This window comes from Pelodiscus sinensis, chromosome 4 (genome assembly GCF_049634645.1).
Source record: "Pelodiscus sinensis isolate JC-2024 chromosome 4, ASM4963464v1, whole genome shotgun sequence".
Classification (NCBI taxonomy): Eukaryota; Metazoa; Chordata; order Testudines; family Trionychidae; genus Pelodiscus; species Pelodiscus sinensis.
In genome coordinates this window covers 120533024-120552197 of record NC_134714.1, presented here as the reverse complement: position 1 = coordinate 120552197, position 19174 = coordinate 120533024, and the positions used below count along the sequence as shown (strand labels likewise).

At 48.6% G+C, this 19174-nt stretch overlaps 1 protein-coding gene across 2 annotated transcripts; it reads right to left on the bottom strand.

The window, feature by feature from the left end:
* Window positions 1–2959: 2959 nt before the first annotated feature.
* LOC102461556 (uncharacterized) lies at window positions 2960–6342 on the bottom strand. Of its 2 annotated transcripts, none has more exons than XM_006124881.4 (4): window positions 6185–6342; window positions 5362–5416; window positions 5213–5278; window positions 2960–5059 (listed from the first exon to the last, which is right to left on the bottom strand). In XM_006124881.4, exons 1-4 carry the CDS (start codon window positions 6206–6208, stop codon window positions 4452–4454), a joined length of 753 nt encoding a protein of 250 aa, XP_006124943.1. In that variant the 5' UTR covers window positions 6209–6342; the 3' UTR covers window positions 2960–4451. The 2 variants fall into 2 exon arrangements, with proteins under 2 accessions (XP_006124943.1, XP_006124942.2); XM_006124880.4 differs by lacking the exon at window positions 6185–6342 and adding an exon at window positions 5505–5664.
* Between the last annotated feature and the right edge of the window lie 12832 nt (window positions 6343–19174).

Sequence of the window (19174 nt, the reverse complement as noted above, 5' to 3'; positions counted from 1 at the left end):
CTGGTGTAGAGGAAGTCCCCTAGGTACCCTGTCAAATATACTGAACTGCCACCATACATACTAGTTCCTCTTTCTCTGCAGTGGTAGACTGAGACCAACTAGTTTCAAGAATGTATTGAGGCATTGTTACTTTGGTCATGAAATAAGTCAACACCAAAAAAACCACTTAGTTGGAAAAATTATCCTGAGAATTGGCTCCAGTACAAAGATTCTAGCCCAAATGTAAGTATGCAGCAGCTTTGCCTTGACGCCAAAATCCATGCAACTCAGTAGTGTCAGTGGGCCTCCAAAGCAGCTTAAATATTGAAGTGTTAAATTTGATTACAGATTTGTGATGAGAACTAATCGATTAGACACCACTACATGCTGGTCACATTACAGCTAATATTACCTTTAAATTTAGGAACAAACCTCTTTCTGTTATGACATCTGTGAACAGATCCAACTAGTCCCATCTCAACAAGGTTCCTTTTTTCCATTTGAACAGCTGTTAGAGCTTCCTCCCCTCCCACACAATGAATCCTTTGTAGCAGCAGGGCACATTTCCTAGTGGAATGGGAGTCCAGGTTATTCCTATGACAATACTTGTTAAACTCAGTGATTTATCTGTTGTGCAGACTGCTCAGTGGAGCTCTATCAGTGCATGATTCATTATGTCCCTTTTGCTGTCTTTTCTTTGCTGGTTCATAATTGAATCTGTCCTCCAGCCTTATTAGTTTATAACAGGCCAGTTATGTCAGGAAGATCTGCCTCTAGGTCAGCACAATGAACTCTTTCCTGATTAAATTGAACTTTCAGCCTCCTAAAAAGCAGCACTAAACTTGTAGGAGGATATTCTGCTCTGTTACTCCCATGCATTCATGGTGAACAGTCAAAGAAAATCCCAGCAAGTAACAGGAATAGTCACTGTGATTGGGTTGCCAACAGTCAGCATGGTTACCTAATTTAGCTAAGGCAAGTGGGGGAATGCTCTTCTGATTTTAGTGTTAATACAAAAATGCTAAAGCAGCCTTAACAATACAAATACATGCAAGGGCCTAAATTCTTCCCTGGAATCTGTACATGTAACTCACTAACTTCTTTGGGCCCTGAGAGCAGAAGTTGGCTCTCACAGCCTTATCTGCATTCAGAGACTAGCAGCAGGGAGGAAGAGAGCTGATAAAGTTTTCACTTTCTCTTGTATTCTGTAAATCACTCACAGCATGAATCCTTCTGACCTCTATTAATGGTTTTAGAAGCTGATTTCACTGAGAGCTGGTGCTAATAGTAAGACTCCTGTTAACTTAAATTAATGTTTGAGCACAGAGAATGGAGAGAAGCGTTCAAAGTGTCCCTACTGGAGCTCCACTTCAAGGCTACGTCTACATTGGCACCCCTTTCCGGAAAAGGGATGCTAATGAGACGAGTAGGAATTGCAAATCCACGGGGATTTAAATATCCCCTGCGGCATTTGCATTTACATGGCTGCTGCTTTTTTCCGGCTTGGGGATAAGCCGGAGAAAAGCACCAGTCTAGACGCGATTCTCCGGAAAATAAGCCCTTTTCCGGAGGATTTCTTATTCCTTATTCATGTTTTGTTTCTGCACAAAGGGTGCACAGGAAGAAGTGAGTTTACCACCAGTACTGTATGGTAAAACAGGGAAATAGAGCCCTCTCGGTGGGTACACTTTAACTTTAGCAATGCCAAAGTACTGGCTGATGTCCCCAAAATCCTTATACGCAATACCAGGGTGCCCCACGGGATAATGCTCAGTTTTGTTAACAAAAGGGTAAAGGCTAGTGAAATTGTAGTAATGAATCTGCTCCCTGGGCCGCGGTTTGTAATACAGGCAAACAGTATTGGTTCTACCCCCATAAAGGGTGTCTCTGGGAATCAAAGGCTACGGTAACTTTTTTTCCTCGTAAAAAGACTCCCACCCGGTTATCATTAGCTAGCATGGCCTTCCATTCGTGTTCTCATAAGGTCTTCACCTCAAAGCCCTGTTTTTTCAGAAATTCGGTCTTAATTGTCATTCGGTTGTACAACTGCCTGTAGGTCGCATCGAGCAAAGGGTTGAAATCATTTTCACAATAGCAGACTGGGCAACCGTGGAAAAAAACAACCATTGAATCAAAAGCGGTAGGTTTATCCACTATCTCAGCATAAGCATCTAAAAAGTAGGGTCCCACTTTAAGCTCCTCGCCCTGCAAAGCGTGTTGAATGTAAATGTTTTCTGTGTGAGCTACATACAGCAACCACTGACTGAATGGCCGGCATAGAATATCTCTTCTGTTGCTTGTGGTAATTGTCTAACAGCATCAGGGCTATGGTTCGCAGCTGTAAAAAGTTAAACCGGTACATGGCCATGCAGACTGACACTAACATAAGGTACTGAAAGGGCTCTATGCGCTTAGTGACCACCTCCTCGTTATCTAGTCCGGGGTTTTTAACAATTTGTTTTTTTGTCATCCTCATGACTTCTTTTCTGAACCGGTCACAGGCCTCTTGTAAAATCTCAACATCTTTTTGTCAATAATAGTGCAGTTCTTTTTGCAGATCGAATTAGTTTTGGCAGTGATGCCAGTACCAGTTCAGAAATTCCTTTTTTTCTTCAGGCTTCAAGTACTCTACGCCAAAGGCTTCTACTCCAGGCATAGGGCCCATGTAGTTCTGATTTTCAGCCGTTAAAAAAATGTGGAAAATAGCTCGACTCCCTGAAACTCCATTGCTTTGGGTAACTTGCTAAGTTTCATGGGTAGAAAATTAAAAGAATCTATAAACCTGATGTTTAAGTTCGTCACTGTGATGCACATAAGTTTTCTGCCTTGTGTTACGGGGCTGATGGGGATTTTTTCCTTAAACAACTGTCTCAGAATAAAGTAACAATTGTAACCTTTAGCATTATGAGCAATAAAAGTGTAGTCCTTAAAACACTTGTCTACCAAGGTTCATACAAAATCACTGACACGTTCTACGTCCTTAAACTCCCAACTGTCTTTTTTATTAAAGTGTAAGGCATAAACATAATTTGGCAGGTGCACCCCCGTTTCTTGCATACATTCAAAATCGTAAAACACATAGGCCTCCCCCTCCTCCAGAGATGAGATGTTACGCATGTAACACTCGTGACCCTCTACGTCATCTGTCTTTTGGTAACACTGAGGGCACTTATTGCTTTTACACTTGTGATTTTTAGCAACGTAGAAGCCTCACTTAGCGCAAAGGCTTCTGGTTTTACAATCAACTCTACCGGCAGCCGCAGGCACCCTGTGTCTTTCTAAACAGGCCACAGACCAGCAAAATAGCTTACAGCAGGGACATCACTTTTTTTCGACAACCACTTCACAGCACTCAGCGCTGTTAGAAGTACAACAATGGCTTTTACAGGCGTGCTAGTGTTTGTGGCTGGATGTGGCGTAACAGTAGTTGCACAGATATGGGGCCCCTATAAAGGCTTTAACATTTAGAATACCGTAATAATGCTTGTCATGCAACAATACAAAAACGGTCTTGGGGTATCATACTTCCCCCGTTGTAAAAAAGCACCAATTCCCCTTTTCAGGACACATCACAGTGATAGTCATGCCTAAGCGCTCTTCAAAAGAGCTCACATCTGTAAAACTCATCATTTTTTGGTCCAGAAGCCCCAGCTCCTGGTGGAGATGCCTGGCCCCTTCTAGTAATTGGGCATGTCTGAGTTTTTCACTCGATAACAGGCCCAGGATGCTGCCGGCAAGCACAAGTTATTTCCCTGATTATGTAGGTTGAGTAAATGCTTTCTTTTTTTTTTTTTTCCTCTATGATTTTACTGTATGTGATAGTCTTTAAGGCCCTCACAGACCCTCCGCCTGCCCTGTTTCTGATAATCGTGACAACCAGTCTTAGAGTCCCGACCTCCACGAGCTCTGTGTTACTCTGCAACACCGAAACAATGTTATTCAAAAAATCTGCAGTGTTTAAATCTTCCCAAGGCTTCCTCAGAGAAAAGAGGGGCTGAATAAGACCCGGGGCATCTAAGCACAGCTGCACGAAATCCTGGGGGCCCACCTGTCTATTAATATCATCTAGCAGATTTTGAATAGCAGTGTCAATAGCGACCATGGCCTCTGCAAACCCCGCTATTCTGTCCAAATTAGCAAACGAAATTCTTGGTAATATTCATGAGTGTTAAAGCCTCTTCGTTGTCTTATTCAGTGTCTCACCCATTCCAAATACACCCGTGGGGGTTTGGGAGAATCTACATCTTCAAGAATGGGGGTTGGGGGGGTTTATGTCTGAATCCCTTCCTGGGCTCGGGAGAGGGAAGCTATTCGATTGTCTTTCCGGGCTCGGGGGGGGGGGGGTCAATTCCCTTTCTGGGCTCGGGAAGTGTTTTCATAAAATCACTCCGGCTTTTTAAAGTTTTTTTTCCAAAAGCCTTCGTAGTCTTTTAGCTCTCTCTCACTTTCCCCCCCAACCCCTCTGCCCATTTTTAGCTTTCATGGTTAGTCACTGACCCCCCTCTCTCCTTCAACCAGTTTTCCACATTTTCAATTTCCTGTCTTGTATTTATCAACTTTTGAACTAAATTCCTGATTTCTCCTGGATAGTACTGCTTTTGCATCATTTCAAAAGCCAGTCTGGGAAACTTTTTTTCTGCCAGCTGACACACATCTGCATAAACGCTTCTAATGGGAAACTTTTTTTCTACCAGCTGACACACATCTGCATAAACGCTTCTTAGTCTCCCGCTAAGATCATATAATTCTATGATGCACTGTGAGCTGTCCTTTAGGTCCCTGTCTCTAGGCTTCTTCTTATTGACCCCTTTTACAGAGCCCTTCTTTTGGGTCTTGATAGAGTTGCCCGGCACAGGCTCGTTAGGGCTACCCCCCTTACGACGCTTACCCCCGGCCCCTGGCATGGTGTTGCTCACCCTTTTGAGCCCCTGTTCGCTTTGTCTAAGACAGGCTTTGGACATGCTGGGTTGCTCGAGATTGGAGGCATCGGGCTCTTTATTGTTGCTCTTGAAAGCGGCTTTCTTGGTCTTTTTCACAGGTTTCTGCATCCTTTCTTCTTCTAAAAGACCAGCTGGTATATCTATCAATACACAAACAGCCTGTTTCAACACAATCCCTTTACTAGCCATTAAAAGACCAGTTAAAAGACCAGATCAGCACACGAGAGGCGATAAAGTCTTTTTTTGCAGGGAGGGGGGTAACAGCGATAAATACAGCCCCACCGCACACCCACCTTGTCCGTCTTCTTGTAACAGTTCAGGAATAGCTGGCAAGGTACTGGCTTGCCCTACCTCTGGTCCTAGATAAAACAGAAAAATGCCTTTTTGGATCTTTTGTTTCAAAAACTGCAACTGTAACTTTGTAAAACAAACCACAGCTTACCAAGATTTAACTCTGCCAAGGTGGCCTCTGACAGTTCCGGAATAAAGGCATCATCCTGTTAAAAAGCAGTTATTAACTTTTAAGTCATGACAACACTGGGCATAAAAAAATACAGCCATACACACAGATTAAAAGGCTCTTACCAACATGTTGCTCTCCATAGCCAAATTGTGAACAGCCATAAAGCACGCCAAAATTTCTCTCTTTTTATAGCCCTACATTTTAAAACAATTGGGGGAGGTACGCATGGTTTGGGATGGAATGCAGGATGTTTGTTACAATGGGGTTGTGTTTTAAACCAAGAGTGAGAGACAGGGCTCCCGACAGTCTATCTTCTCTTCATTATTTCTGCTTACCACCGCAAGAAAGGGAGATACAGCTTCTATAGTAAAAGCTCCGTGTTTTTAACTGCGGCTGTGTGATAGGTCTTGGCGAGGGTCATAGGTTTAATTAAAAGCCACCCCTTTGTTACAATGGGATGTACGGCCGGAGGGCATGCTTGTGTTTTAAACCAAGCGTCAGGGACACGACTCCCAAGAGATGCTTATCTTCTCTCCCTTAGCTCTGCTTACAACCTTAGGAAGGGGGAAAGGATGGGAGCGTCTGGGAGAACTCCTGAGGTTTGATTCCGCAAATCGTGTTAATTTCAAGCATGTGTGTAGTCCCCCCCACTCCGTCCCCTAGCCAGAACAAATGGCTTGAGTTGCACAGCACAGAGTGGGGAATGATAGGGACTTAATCCCCAAGTAGTTATTAACTTTTAAATCGTGACAACTCAGGGCATGAAAAATATAGCCGCACGCGCAGATGAAAAGGCTCTTACCGTCACGTTGCTCTCCATGGCCATAAAGCACGCCAAAATTTCTTTCTTTTTATAATGCTAAATTTTAAAACAAGCTGGAGTGCTTGTATGTCTGGTTTGGGGTGATAAGGAAACTTCTGGGCAAATGTGGGTAAGGATGGAATGCAGGATCCTTGTTAAACACGGGATGTAGAGCAAGGGGGGTGGTGGGGGGTGTTCTGGTTGGACAGTTTAAAAGTATTTGATCCCTCTGATTGGACAGACCGGCGGGGGCAGTGGGTTGCTTGTGATCCGACACTGCTTCTCTGATCGACCAGTTGGTCAGTGTGGGTGGGGTGAGGAGACTCACAAGCCGTAGCATTTCCTAGGGCCAGAGGACGGGTGAGGATGTTCTGCTCTCTGCCGCTTTCTTTTACTCCTGGCAAACCTGTATTTCTTCACGGCTGCTAGTGCTTTTCTTTTCTCCCTTCTCTCTCTCTGGTACTAACTTTGTTCTGTTTCTTATCTCTCCTTCTGTGGTGATAGCGATTATTTTAGCCTGCCACACTTATTCTGTTTTCCTCTTCCCTTTCCTTTCTTTCCTTTTCTCTCTCTGATACTAGCTTCTCTCTCTCCCCCCTTTTCTCTCTCTCTGGTGCTAGCTTTGCTCTGTCTTTCTCTCTCTTTAGCCTGCCACTCTTATTCCATTTTTCTCTCCACTTTTCTTTCTCTGATGCTAGCTTTTTTCAGCTTTTCTCTTATGCCATTTCCCCTTTTTTTCCTCTCCCTCTCCCTCTCCCCCCCCCCCCAATTTCTCTCTCTGATGCTAGCTCTTTATTCAGCTTCTCTCTCTCTTATTCCATTTCCCCCTTTTCTTCTATTTCTTTTCTCTCTCTGGTGTTAGCTTTTTCTTCAGCTTCACGCTTATTCCATTTTCCCCCTTTTTTCTCTTTCCCCTTTTCTTTTTAGACAGACAAGTCTGCCATGCTTATTCCCCTTTTTTCTCTCACCTTTCCTTCTTGTATTTTTAGCATCTCCCCCTGTTCTCCTGTTTCTTTTATTTCTCTGGTGTTAGCTTTTTCTTCAGCTTCACACTTATTCCATTTTTCTCTCCCCTTTTCTGTTCTTTTTAGACAGATAAGCCGTTGGCCTCCAATTTCCCTCACCTGGAAAGTACACATCCAACATGGCGCCATCCCACCATCTTGGAAACTGCGTGATAGAGGGGCCCATAGGGCGGGGTTTAGGAGGCCCCTGTAGAAGGAGGCAGGTGTAGGAGGCATCGTGGGAAGGGGACATCCAACATGGGGCCGGCCTACCATCTTGGAAATCGCCTGGTATAGGGCCCTGGGGGCATAGGGAGCATCATGGGAAGGAGTCAGACCTAGGAGGCATCATGGGAAGGGGGCGGGGCACCTGTCAAAATTGCATGATGATTAAAGCTATCGAGGTACAGACAAGCAGGCTACAGAGTCCTCACCATGCTTTGGTCCTCTTCTCTGGTCCAATCATCCTGTCACTGGAACAGCTTGAACAGCTCCCATCATCTGACAGCCAGCCCTTCCATATTGCCTCTTTCTAGGCGTATGGAGTGAGCCAAGCCCAGCGGGACTCTGAACTCAGCTGGGGCCTGGAGGTGCTATTGCAGAACAAACAGCATTCTGCTACGGCAATGTCGTGCAACACGCCTCACCCCCTTTCCCAAAGCCACTGTTCCCCACTCTCAGGATATTCACTGAGACACCAAAGAGCAGCATGGTGACCTCACATCAGCAAAGGTCTCTACTGTGCCCACCAGTATCCCTAGAGGGGAGGGTGTGAGGCCTGGTGCAAATCCCCTTGTACCTCCAGTGCAGGGCTCAGGGCAACCCCCTGCTGTCCCAGTCTCCACTCCTGCCATGCCTCTTCCCACCCCTGCTCCACTCTCTCCTGTCCCCATTGCACACCTCCCCCACAGCCCTCTCTCCTGAGGGACATGAGTTGGGATATTACCGGGGGCCCAGCATGGGGTGGCAGCAGGGTCGGGCCACCCTGCATGCAGCGTGGTGGCGGGAGCTGTGGGGAGTGGAGTGATCCAGTAGCCTGCTCCACTCTGCCACCATCTCCTAGCCGTGTCGCTCTGCTTCACCGTGGCAGTCAGAAGTGGTGCGCTCAGCCCAAGCCCCCAGAGCAATCTGGCTGCAAGAAGGGCAGCAGAGTGGAGCAGGTGGCCAGGTCACTACACTTCCTGCAGCTCCTGCTGCTGTGGTGAGTGGTGGGGGGAGGGTGTGACCTTTGTTTCCAGCCAGTGCCAGGCCCCCCGGCTAATCCCCACGGCCACCCTAGGCCCGGTGGGCTACCCTCGACACGGGAGACCATCCCATCCATAGGATGGTTGAGGCATCTGCTGCATGGCCCCACAAAGTGTCAACAGCCACTGGGGACCCCTGCCCTGCTAGGGCACTGGCAATGGCTTTAAGTCGCTATTGGCAAAGAGCTATGCCGGGACCCCCATGAAATAAGTTAATGATCTCAGGCCAGGTCTTCAGTGGTATCTAGGATCAGGACCCAAAAGGTGAAAGTAAACCAGTGTGCCCTGGTGCAGCGCACCAGCAAGAAAGGGGCCGGCTGGGATGTTGCTGGCCACCATACACAGGTAAGGTTCCCGTCCCTCCTGTTCTCCCCCAAAGGAGCCCAGCTCTGGTGGGCCCAATCCAGGGCTGCAGTCCCTGTGCAGCACAGCCACAGAGCACCCAGACTCCAATCTTGGAGCTTGGGCAGCTTGACAGCATGGTCCCTGCCCCACCAGCCCCAGGAATCCAGCAGCTGGGCAGTGCAGCCCCTGGAGATCCAGTGACTGGGCAGCATAGTGGCTCATAGGCTCATAGTGGCAGCATAGGCTCCCAGCCTGGAGCTCCCTTCCATCCCTTGTCCTGAGCCCCTCCATTCACACCCCAATTCTCTGCCCTGAGTCCTGCACCTCTCACACCTTTGCCCTGAGCCCCCCACACCTTGCCCGAGTCCTGCATCCCAGCCCTGAGTCCCATACATCTCACATCACCCCTGCCACTAATCCTATACCCCCCCCCCCCAGGCCCTATTGTCCTGCCCTGAGATCCTCACACACACCACAACATCCTGGCCTGAGCCCCTCCACATTCCAACCCACACTTAAATTTCTTACAGGTCCTGTCGTACTGCAAGCCTCTCTAACCCCCTGCCCTCAGTCCTCTACTCTCAAGTGTGGGAGATGGGGGGGGGGGGGTTGCAACACGACAGTACCTGTATGAAATTTAAGTCACTTTTGCCCCTGCTAGGACTCCACCATGCTAAATGCTGTAGAAACAGAACCAAAAGATGGTCTCTGCTCCAAAAAGGTTGCAACACCACTACCACAACACGCTCTAATTAGCAGCCTTATCTCAGGTGCCAAGAATCAGAAAGGCTGAGTCACCAGGGAAGTGATGGCAGGCCAGGGGATAGAGTGAGAGGGGTCTGGAGAAGTCAGGATGGCTTGAAATGAAAGCACCACTCACCCCTCCATACTAATTTCACAGGTCTCAGAGGGGTGGTCCTGTTAGTCTGTAACTTTAAAAACAACAAGCAGTCCTGTGGCTCCTTAGGGACTAACCAAAATATATATATCGTATCATGAGCTTTTGTGGGCAAAAGCCACTTCTTCAGTTTTTCCACTCCAGCTTCCAGCTCATTTGAGGATGTGGGTTTTGCCCACCAAAGCTCCTAAATATTTTGCTTAGTCTCTCAAGTGCCACAGGACCACTCGTTAATTTCACATGAAATGTTTTATGTAGAGATCAGTTCTGTGCTAAGCACTCCATGCAAAGTGCTGGGATCCCAGGGTTAAGGGCACTTAGGCCCAGATTTGTAAAGGTATTTAGGCATTTCTCTGTTCATGTTGCAAGGCATGAGGTCCATTCAGATCCTTAGTGCGTAGAGACTTTGATGGTTAAGTCCAATTTTTCAAAGCCTACATACTTTTAAAAATCTCGGCTTTAGCAGCTTGCAGGATCAGGCTCTAGGATCATAAGAAAATGGGCATAGCTGAGTCTTTTTAAAGTAGCACTGACCTGAGCTCTCAGCTATTAATGCTCTCTAGAGAGCACACACACACACAAAAAATCACATCCCTTTTCATTTGTCAAAAGATCCCTGGGTCTTTTCCCTTCATTTACAGTGAAGCTGAAATGAACATCCAGTCTTGTGAAGCCAACAGCTTCAACGTATACTTTAGCCACCTCACCTCAAACTTCATTTGTACCCTATCTTGTTGACATCTGCTGTCCTCAGAACTGCCCTTTTAGCAGCAGAGAAAGATGGGTTTTTGTAGGCCCCACCAAAACAGCAGCTAGCATCACTTCAACAGTGAAGTATGGGAATGCAAAAATAAATGATGATTATGGAGAACTCAATGCACCCAAACAGTATGAAGGCAGGTCAAATCACCTTTTCAAAAAGTGCAGCCAAATTCGGCACATATTTTAACCCCTTCAAGTAAGTAAGGAGAGAACTTGCTGTAACAGGAAATAGAAAAAAATCACCGAAGAAAAGGTTATTTACCTTGTAACTGTTGTTCTTTGAGATGTGTTGCTCACGTCCATTCCAGTTAGGTGCGTACGCGCCGGGTGCATGGATTTCGGAGCTTTTGTCCTTTAGCAGTACCCATCGGGCCAGCTGGGGAGCCCCCTGGAGTGGTGCCGATATACCAGGGCATATGTACCCGTTGGCCCACCGCCCCTTCAGTTCCTTCTTGCTGGATACTTCCGATGAGGGGAGGCGGGTGGAATGTGGAATGGACATGAGCAACACATCTAGAAGAACAACAGTTACAAGGTAAGTAACCTTTTCTTCTTCTTCTTTGAGTGCTTGCTCATGTCCAGTAGTGACTCCCAAGCAGTGTCTTAGGACGTGGGGTCAGAAACCTAAACTGTAACAGAGTGCAACACAGCCTTGCCTACTGCTGCCTCATCCCTAGCCTGCTGGGCCATAGCGTAGTGAGTTGTAAAGCTATGAATGGAGGACCAAGTAGCTGCCCTGAAGATGTCGATGATGGGGACTTGTCCTACAAATGCCATTGACGAGGTGTGCACCTTTGTGGAATGAGCAGTCAGCGGTGGTGGCTCCCGTCCCACTGTCTCATAGCAAACTCTGATGATACATGTGCTTATCCACTTGGACAAGCACTGAGCTGACACAGGAAGACCTCTCATTCTTTCTGCTATGGAAATAAAGAGTTGTGGCAACCTCCTAAACTCTGTCTTATCAATGTAAAAAGCTAAGTCTCTCCTTACCTCCAGGGAGTGAAGAGACTGTTCTCTTGGTGTCACGTGTGGTTTAGGGAAGAAGACTGGGCGGTAGATATTGTGAGACACGTGAAAGTATGGCACTTCCTTGGGTAGAAACAATGGATGAGGCCTAAGCCTAACCTTGTCTTTGAAAAATATTGTATATGGGGGCTCAAGATGTGAGGGCCCTAAGTTCTGATACCCTTCTAGCCAACGTGACGGCCACTAAGAATGCCACCTTCTGTGTTTCAAGGAGCAGATGGCTAAGGGTTCAAAGGGAAGGCTCACAAGCCTTGTGAGGATCAAATTAAGAACCCCCATTGGGAGTGGCTGTCTTATATGTGGGAATAGCCTGTCTACACTCTTGAGGAATCGTCTGACTAATGCATTTACAAACACTGACCTACCCCCCCTCACCCAGGTGGAAGGCTGCTAAAGCAGCTAGGTGTACCTTTAAGGATGACGTTGATAACCCCTGCTGACAGAGGTGGAGGAGATAGTCTAGGATAATAGGTATAAGGGCCCTAAGAGGGTTGACCCCAGCCACACACAGTCACAGGGAGAAACGTCTCCATTTAGCTTCATAAGTAGCCCTGGTCAAAGGTTTCCTGCTCTCCACCAGGACTCTCCTGACCACCTCCGAGCAAAGTTGCTCCTGGCCTGTTAACCACGGAGGTTCTAGGCTGCCAGGTGGAGGGATGGGAGGTTTGGGTGGCATAACCTCCCCTCCCCCAGATTCTGTGTGATCAAGTCTGGGACTAGTGGTATACAAGGGGCTCTTCCCCCGCCATGCCCATGAGCATGGGGTACCAGTGCTGGCACAGCCATGCTGGGGCTATTAGAATGACCTCCGCCACCCATCTCCTGAACAGCAGAAGTACCTTGTGCAGAAGGGGAAAGGGTGGCAACGCAGGCAGGAGTTGTCTGGGCCAATGCACCAGTAAGCCCATCCCTAGTCCCAGACACGAGCAGTAACTCGGGCATTTGGAGTTCCCCTGGGAGGCAAACAGCTCTGGAAAACAACTTTCAAGATCTCTCTCCTGCTAGACCATTCGTGGGTTTTGAATGATCTGCTGAGCTTCTCTGCTAGCTCATTCCGGTTCCCTGGGAGGTAAGATGCCTCCAGGTGAATCTGGTGTGTGATGCAGAGATTCCACAGCAGTAGGGCCTCCTTGCACAGGGGAGAGGAATGAGCTCCACCCTGTTTGTTGATATAATGCATGACTGTGGTATTGTCTGTCAGGACTGACAGCACCCTGTCCTCCAGGTGAAGTAGGAATGCTAGGCAGGCCAGTCTGACTGCCCTGAGTTCTTCGACATTTATGTGTAGCCTGCGTTCATCGGGGGACCACATACCTTGTGTCCCGAGGTTCGTGAGATGGGGCCCCCATCCAACATCTGATGCATCCGTCACCAGTCGCGCTGATGGGGTTTTCCTGGTGAACGGGACTCCATGGTACACCACCTGTTCCTGGAGCCACCAACCCAGAGACTGAAGGACATCCTCTGGTATTGTGAGTAACTCGTCCAGTGGTGCGTGGGCTGGGTTGTGGACCGAGGCCAGCCACACTTGAAGATGTCGTAAGTGTAGTCAAAAGTACGTGCCGCCATGTGACCTAGTAGTCTCATACAAGCGTGAGCCATCATAAGCGGTGCGGCTCTGAGGCCTTCTATAATCGCTCTGATAGCCATGAACCTGGCTCTTAGCAGGGATGCTCTTGCATCTGTGGAGTCCAGGTGTGCCCCGATCCAGCGCTTGCCTGGGGTTGAGTGTGGACTTCTCGTTTATGAGAAGATCCAGTTTGCAGAATAGATTTCTGATAAAGCCTATGTGTGCCATTACTTGACTTCTGGATGACCCCCCTGATCAACCAGTCATTGAGGTAGTGGAACACTTGGATTCTGTGTCACCTCAGGAACGCAGCCATAGCCACCATACATTTGGTAAATGCCCTTGGGGTCATAGAAAGACCGAATGGTAGCACAGTGAACTGAAAACCGCGTTTGCCCACCATAAACCTGAGGAATTTTCTGTGGGCTGGGATGATTGAAATGTGGAAATACGTGTCCTTCGAGTCGAGGGCGGCGTACCAGTCTCCTTTTTCTAGGGATGGAATGATGGAGGCGAGGGTCACCATTCTGAACCTTGAATTCCTCACGAAGGAGTTTAGGTTCCTTAAGTTCAGGATGGGATGCAGACCTTGCTTGGACTTGGGAATCAAAAAATATTGGGAGTAAAACCCTTCCCTTCGAAACCCATTGGAACAGGATCTACGGCCCCCAATGTCAACAGGGTTGACACCTCCTGCTCGAGCAGGGTCTTGTGAGAGGGTTGAGGAGGGGAGGTGGGTGGACGGGAGGGAGGAACAGGAAGGAAATAGCATATCCCTTTTCTACCATGCCAAGGACCCAATGGTCCGAGGTAATTTTGGACCAGGCTGGGAGGAAATGGGAGAGCCAGGACCCAAACGGTGGGGTTATAATGGAGGATGGGACACGGTCCTCGAACATGTTTTCAAAATGACGCTTTTGGAAGTTGGTTAGAGGGCTGAGTGGGCCTTCTTTCAGGGTCTGACCAAGACCTCCTACGCCTGTTCCTGTTGGTGTTACCATTGAAGTTGTGTCCCCTCCTCCTGCCTCGGTCTGGTCTAAAAGTTTGTTGGAAGGGTCTCTGGGCCAGCCTAGGAGGCAGAGGCCTACGTTGGGTGGCCAGGGTATGAATCCCTAGAGATTTAACAGTGGCCCTAGAGTCTTTTACAGTATGCAGCCCTGAATCGGTTTGCTCCGAGAATAATCCCATGCCCTCAAATGGTAGGTCCTGCAAGGTGGTCTGGACTTCGGGTGGTATCCCCAATACCTCAGCCAAGCACTGCACCTCATGACCACCCCCGTGGCCATCATATGGGCAGCCGAATCAGCAGCATCCAGTGCGGTCTGGAGTGCAGTGCGGGAAACTACTCTACCCTCTTGCAGCAAGGCCCCAAATTCTTGCCTTCCCTCCTGAGGAAGGTGGTCCCTATCCTTGTCCATTGCTGATAGCGTGTTACACTCATATCTGCTTAGCATAACCTGCTGGTTTGTGATTCGGAGTTGGAGCCCCCCATCGCATAGGTTTTCCTGCCCAGTAAGTCTAACTTTTTCAGTTCCTTGCTTTTCGGCGTGGGACCTAGAGGGCCTTGTCTCTCCTTTTGGCCAGCTGCCTGGACCACATGTGAGCCTGGCGGATGGGAATAGAGGTGTTCGTGATTTAGCTGCAGGATGAAGTATCGCCTCTCCACCCTTTTTTGGGTTGGAAAGGTTGAGGTCGGAGTATGCCACTGAGTCTTTGCTAACTTGGACACCATCTTATTCAGCAGAAGTGCCACCTTCACTGGAGTGTCTGCTGTAAGAATATCTATCATGGGGTCCAGGTCCTCAGTTACCTCCTTCACCTGCACACCTAGATTAGTTGCCATCGAGTGGAGTAGTTCTTGATGTGCCCTGCCATCCATGGCTGGCATTGTGGGGGCTGGGTCGGCCAGAGCTTCGTCTGGTGAGGACAATGAGGACTCCCCTTAAGGGGGAGAGACCTGCTGCTCCCAGTGGTTACTGGTGGGGAAACTTGTGGGACCCCTTGTTGGCCTTGCATCAACCTGGCCACCTCTGTGCAGGTCAAATGACCTGCTTCTGACTCTGATGGTCTGGTTAGCAGGGTCGCCGATGGAGCACCCCTGGGTTGTGCTGGGACCAAAACATGTCCTACTGGCTGCCGACCTTGGGCCTGGTGGTATGCCCAGAGTGTCCAGAAGGATCACTGTTGGTTAGGTTGCCACTGTGGCGGCCATGATTGGAGTGAATTTGGGCTGTGATGTCTAGATCGGTATGATGATTGAGACAGGTACCAGGATCTTGGTCTGTAAGATGAGTGCTCCGAGTGTGCTGATTCAATGTCTGACTCAGAAGAGTAGTCTGAAGCCAACAGGGCAGTGCCATCGATGGTACCGGTGAGCGGCGGGATGACATGTGCCTGGACATTGCTGCCGGCTTGCCCCTATGGATTGGTACCGAGCCTAGACCTGGTGGTGCCAGTGGTGGCATTAGTGCTGGTTGCTTTAGTGGCACCGCAGGATAAGGTGCTCCCATGGTCATTGGTGCCAGGGCAAGCGGAGCCACTGTCAGTGGTGCCAGGGTCAATAATATTCCTGGTGCAGCAGGGTTGGTGCAGGCTGAATGTGCGGTACTGTGTACACCGGTGGTACTGATGTGAACGGTACCAATGAGAGCTGTGGTACCATAAGTGGTGTCGAGATTGGTGCTGATACTGGTGTCGATGTCGGTACTATTGTCGGAGCCAGTGCTGGTGTCAGTACCAGTGTCAGTACCAGTCTCGGAGCCAGAGCCTGTGTCGGTACCGGTGTTGGTTCCAGTGCTGTCATCAAAACGGAGTTGGTGATATGAGTGCCGGCGTTGGCATTAGCACCACAGATCGATATAGAACCATGGCAGGAAGCAGGACTAGCACCAACTTCGGTACGGGCGCCGCACCCAGAGTTGTCCTTGGTTGCCCCAATGGTGCACTTGTCTCCCTGTAGGCTGAAGCATAGGGTGCTCTGGGGCTGGAAAAAAAATTAGAGGGGCTTAGCACCCATTGGCAGCCAGCTGCCCCTTACCCCCAGTGCTTCCCACCCACTGGGGGTCCCATCCATTAACCTCTGCCCCTCCCTTTCATCCCTTCCTGCCCACCACAATCAGCTGTTTTGCGGGGTGCAGGAGGCTCTGGGAGGAAGGGGGAGCAGTGGGGATGGGGCACATTCAGGGGAAGAGGTGCCTGGATGGGTCTGGAGTCTCTCAGAATCAGCATCAATCTGAAAGCAATCCTGGAGATTTGAATAGGCCATTTTAAGAAAATGACATTCCATCATGCTGGGGGAAAAAAATCTCCTGGAATAGCTTCAGTCAGAGTTGGCAATCCTCGGTGAGGCAGGAGTCTGGGGGGCAGAGCAGGAGGTTAAGCACTCCCCAGGCACAAAGGAAGACAGCGCCTATGGGCTGAAGCACTAGTGGGCCGTATGATCTCACACACATACGTGCACACGGTAAATACCTCAGCCACTGGAGGCCAGGAAGCAGTATTAGCCAGCAGAGGGAGGCATGATGTCCCCATAGGGAGACAGCATGGCCTAGTAGACAGACCATGGGACCGGGCCTCAGGAGACCCGGGCTCTATTTCCAGCTCTGCCACTAGCTTGGCTGGATGACCTTAAACAAGTCATTTCACCTCCCTATGCCTCAGTTTATCCATCTGTAAAATGAGGAGAATGATACTGACCATTGTGAAGTGCTTTGAGAGCTACTGCTGAAAGTGTGCTGTATAAGACCTATGTATAGTAGGAATGTAAATAGATGACCAATTAATCGGTTATCTGGTACCCAGGAGCAGTCCCGTGCGGGGCTGAGAACTGGCACCCCCCATCCTCTCTCCCTGGCTGGAGTGCCCCCCCCACCTGTGGAATTGGGGCCCCGTCCCATTCCCCTTTAATCTGTTAACTGGTTAAATGTAGAGTTTAACACTATGTTTAACCATCTAAGTGATTAAATGGGATTTTACATCTTTAATATGCAGATGTTATTATAGGAGGCAGATGGGCTGGCACATAAACATAGAACTTTCCCGTCCTCATATTTATATAATCCTTTCCCTTTCAAAGGATCTCAAAGAGTACACATGTTGCTGTGAATTATACCACTGAAATGCAGCCACTTCTGGGGGAGAGAGTGGAAGTGGCAAGAGTTTAATAGTGCATATCAACATCACACATTCAAACACATGTAACTACATCTCATCAGGTGACAAGGGACCGTTTCTAAAAAAGCCTCTGAACGCGTTCACTTGCAAAAAAAATCCCAAACCAAAAAACCAACACAAGCATCAGTGCAAGAAAGAAAGAGCACAATGGAGAATTAAATGCAACATCAGCGAAAGAGAGTTATTCAAAACCAGGGTGTTTGTTTCTACAGGTTTCCCCAAAACCGTGCTGCCCTGTATAATCTGAGTGTTTCAGACCAAGACAGGGATGTCGTGAGGTGCAGACATGGATGTCGAGAGGAGCTTGCTTGCGATTTGTGCAAGAAGTGTCCTTTCCTCCAGTTGGATGAGGCAAGTATGTAGGTCCTGCACCCTCACACCCAGCAGCAGACCCAGCAGCAGAAGCAACCACACCATAATGAGAGCAGCTACCTCACACACGTATGGCAGAACTTGCAGTGGTCAGTAGTGAGAGGTTATTCCAGCCTGACACAAATGCAGCTGAAACCTTATTTAACCAGTAGGAAGAGTTAAGCAGTTAGTAATGGGCAAAGAGCAAAAAGCACAGAGGTTTGTATCTATTTAGACACTATCAGGAGATCAGCTCTAGCTCCTCTTCCAAGTAAAGGTGCTATCCTTCTTGAGAGGAGTTATGAATGTGCAGGGAGAGCAAGATTAACTTGAAGTTTGCATACTCATTGCAACAGTTCCCTTACCTTTGTGCATTGTTGCCTCAGTTTCCCTCTGCCAGCACCTTGCTTTGTCTTCTAAGCTGCAATCTTCAGTGCACTTGAAGCAGGCAAGCGACCTAGCTAAGTCATAAAGTCCACCCCATCTGAGATGGGGCAAGAAGTCCCCCAAAAAGCAATCTTCCACCCAGCCTCTTGCTGTGTCCCAGGCCTTCCTCTGAGCCTCTCAGTCCAGCTGACTCAGGACCAGAGGAAAAGGGTTTCTTTCCACCAACACAGGAAGTGCCACCTTAAGCCACCACCATATGGGTATCCTCTCAGGCCTCCACCCCCACACCTTCCCCTCTAGCCCACTATTCCCTGGGTCCTTCTGAAGTCAGCCTAGAAGCCCCTCCCACCCATTTCCCAGGCTTTCTGTAGTGCTGCCAACTCCCACAATATTTGGTGGGGGTTTGGAAGCTCCACCCCCCTGGACTCACGTGACATGGGAGATTGTTTTCATCATTAAAAGAAAAGATACATTTCTAGCCTTAGTGACTGTGTATGGCCATGCAAAGGGAGCATCGTGCAGGCTCAGAAGCCAGAAGGCACATTAGCTGCACTGCAGATTGATCTCTTTTTAACCAGATTTATCTCTTTTCGGATGTTTGGGGTTAGCAGTGCTGCCTGGCCACTATGGCAAGCCCCATCACTAACCCTGCTTCACCTCTACACATACTCAGCCTGCAAGCAAGGCATTCTCTTTTATAGCAGGCCCTGCCACTCAACTGCAGTCACATGTCCCCAGTCCACTGAGCCTGCCCAATCAGCTTGCTCCCTTTGCATCACCTGGGAACTCCATCCCAAGTCCCATAATTCAGGAGAAAACTAAACACTGGTGGTGCTCCCTCCCTAAAAAGACCAGCTCCTCATGTCCCATTCCACCAAAACATGATCCTTACTGCATTAGGTACTGTAGCACTGAAAGGCTTGCCTTCCACAGCCCTACTTTCATCTACCACCCATGCACAATGCCAACCCTTGCAGGCTTCACTGTTACTAACAATCCTAAGGCTGTGTCTACACTGGGCCACTTATTCCGGAAAATCAGCCGCTTTTCCGGAATAAGCTGCGAGCTGTCTACACTGGCCCTTGAATTTCCGGAAAAGCAACGATGCTCTACTGTACAAAATCAGCCGCTATTCCGGAAAAACTATTCTGCTCTCGCTCGGGCATAAGTCCTTATTCCGGAACACTGTTCCGGAAAAGGGCCAGTGTAGACAGCCCAGTAGTCTTT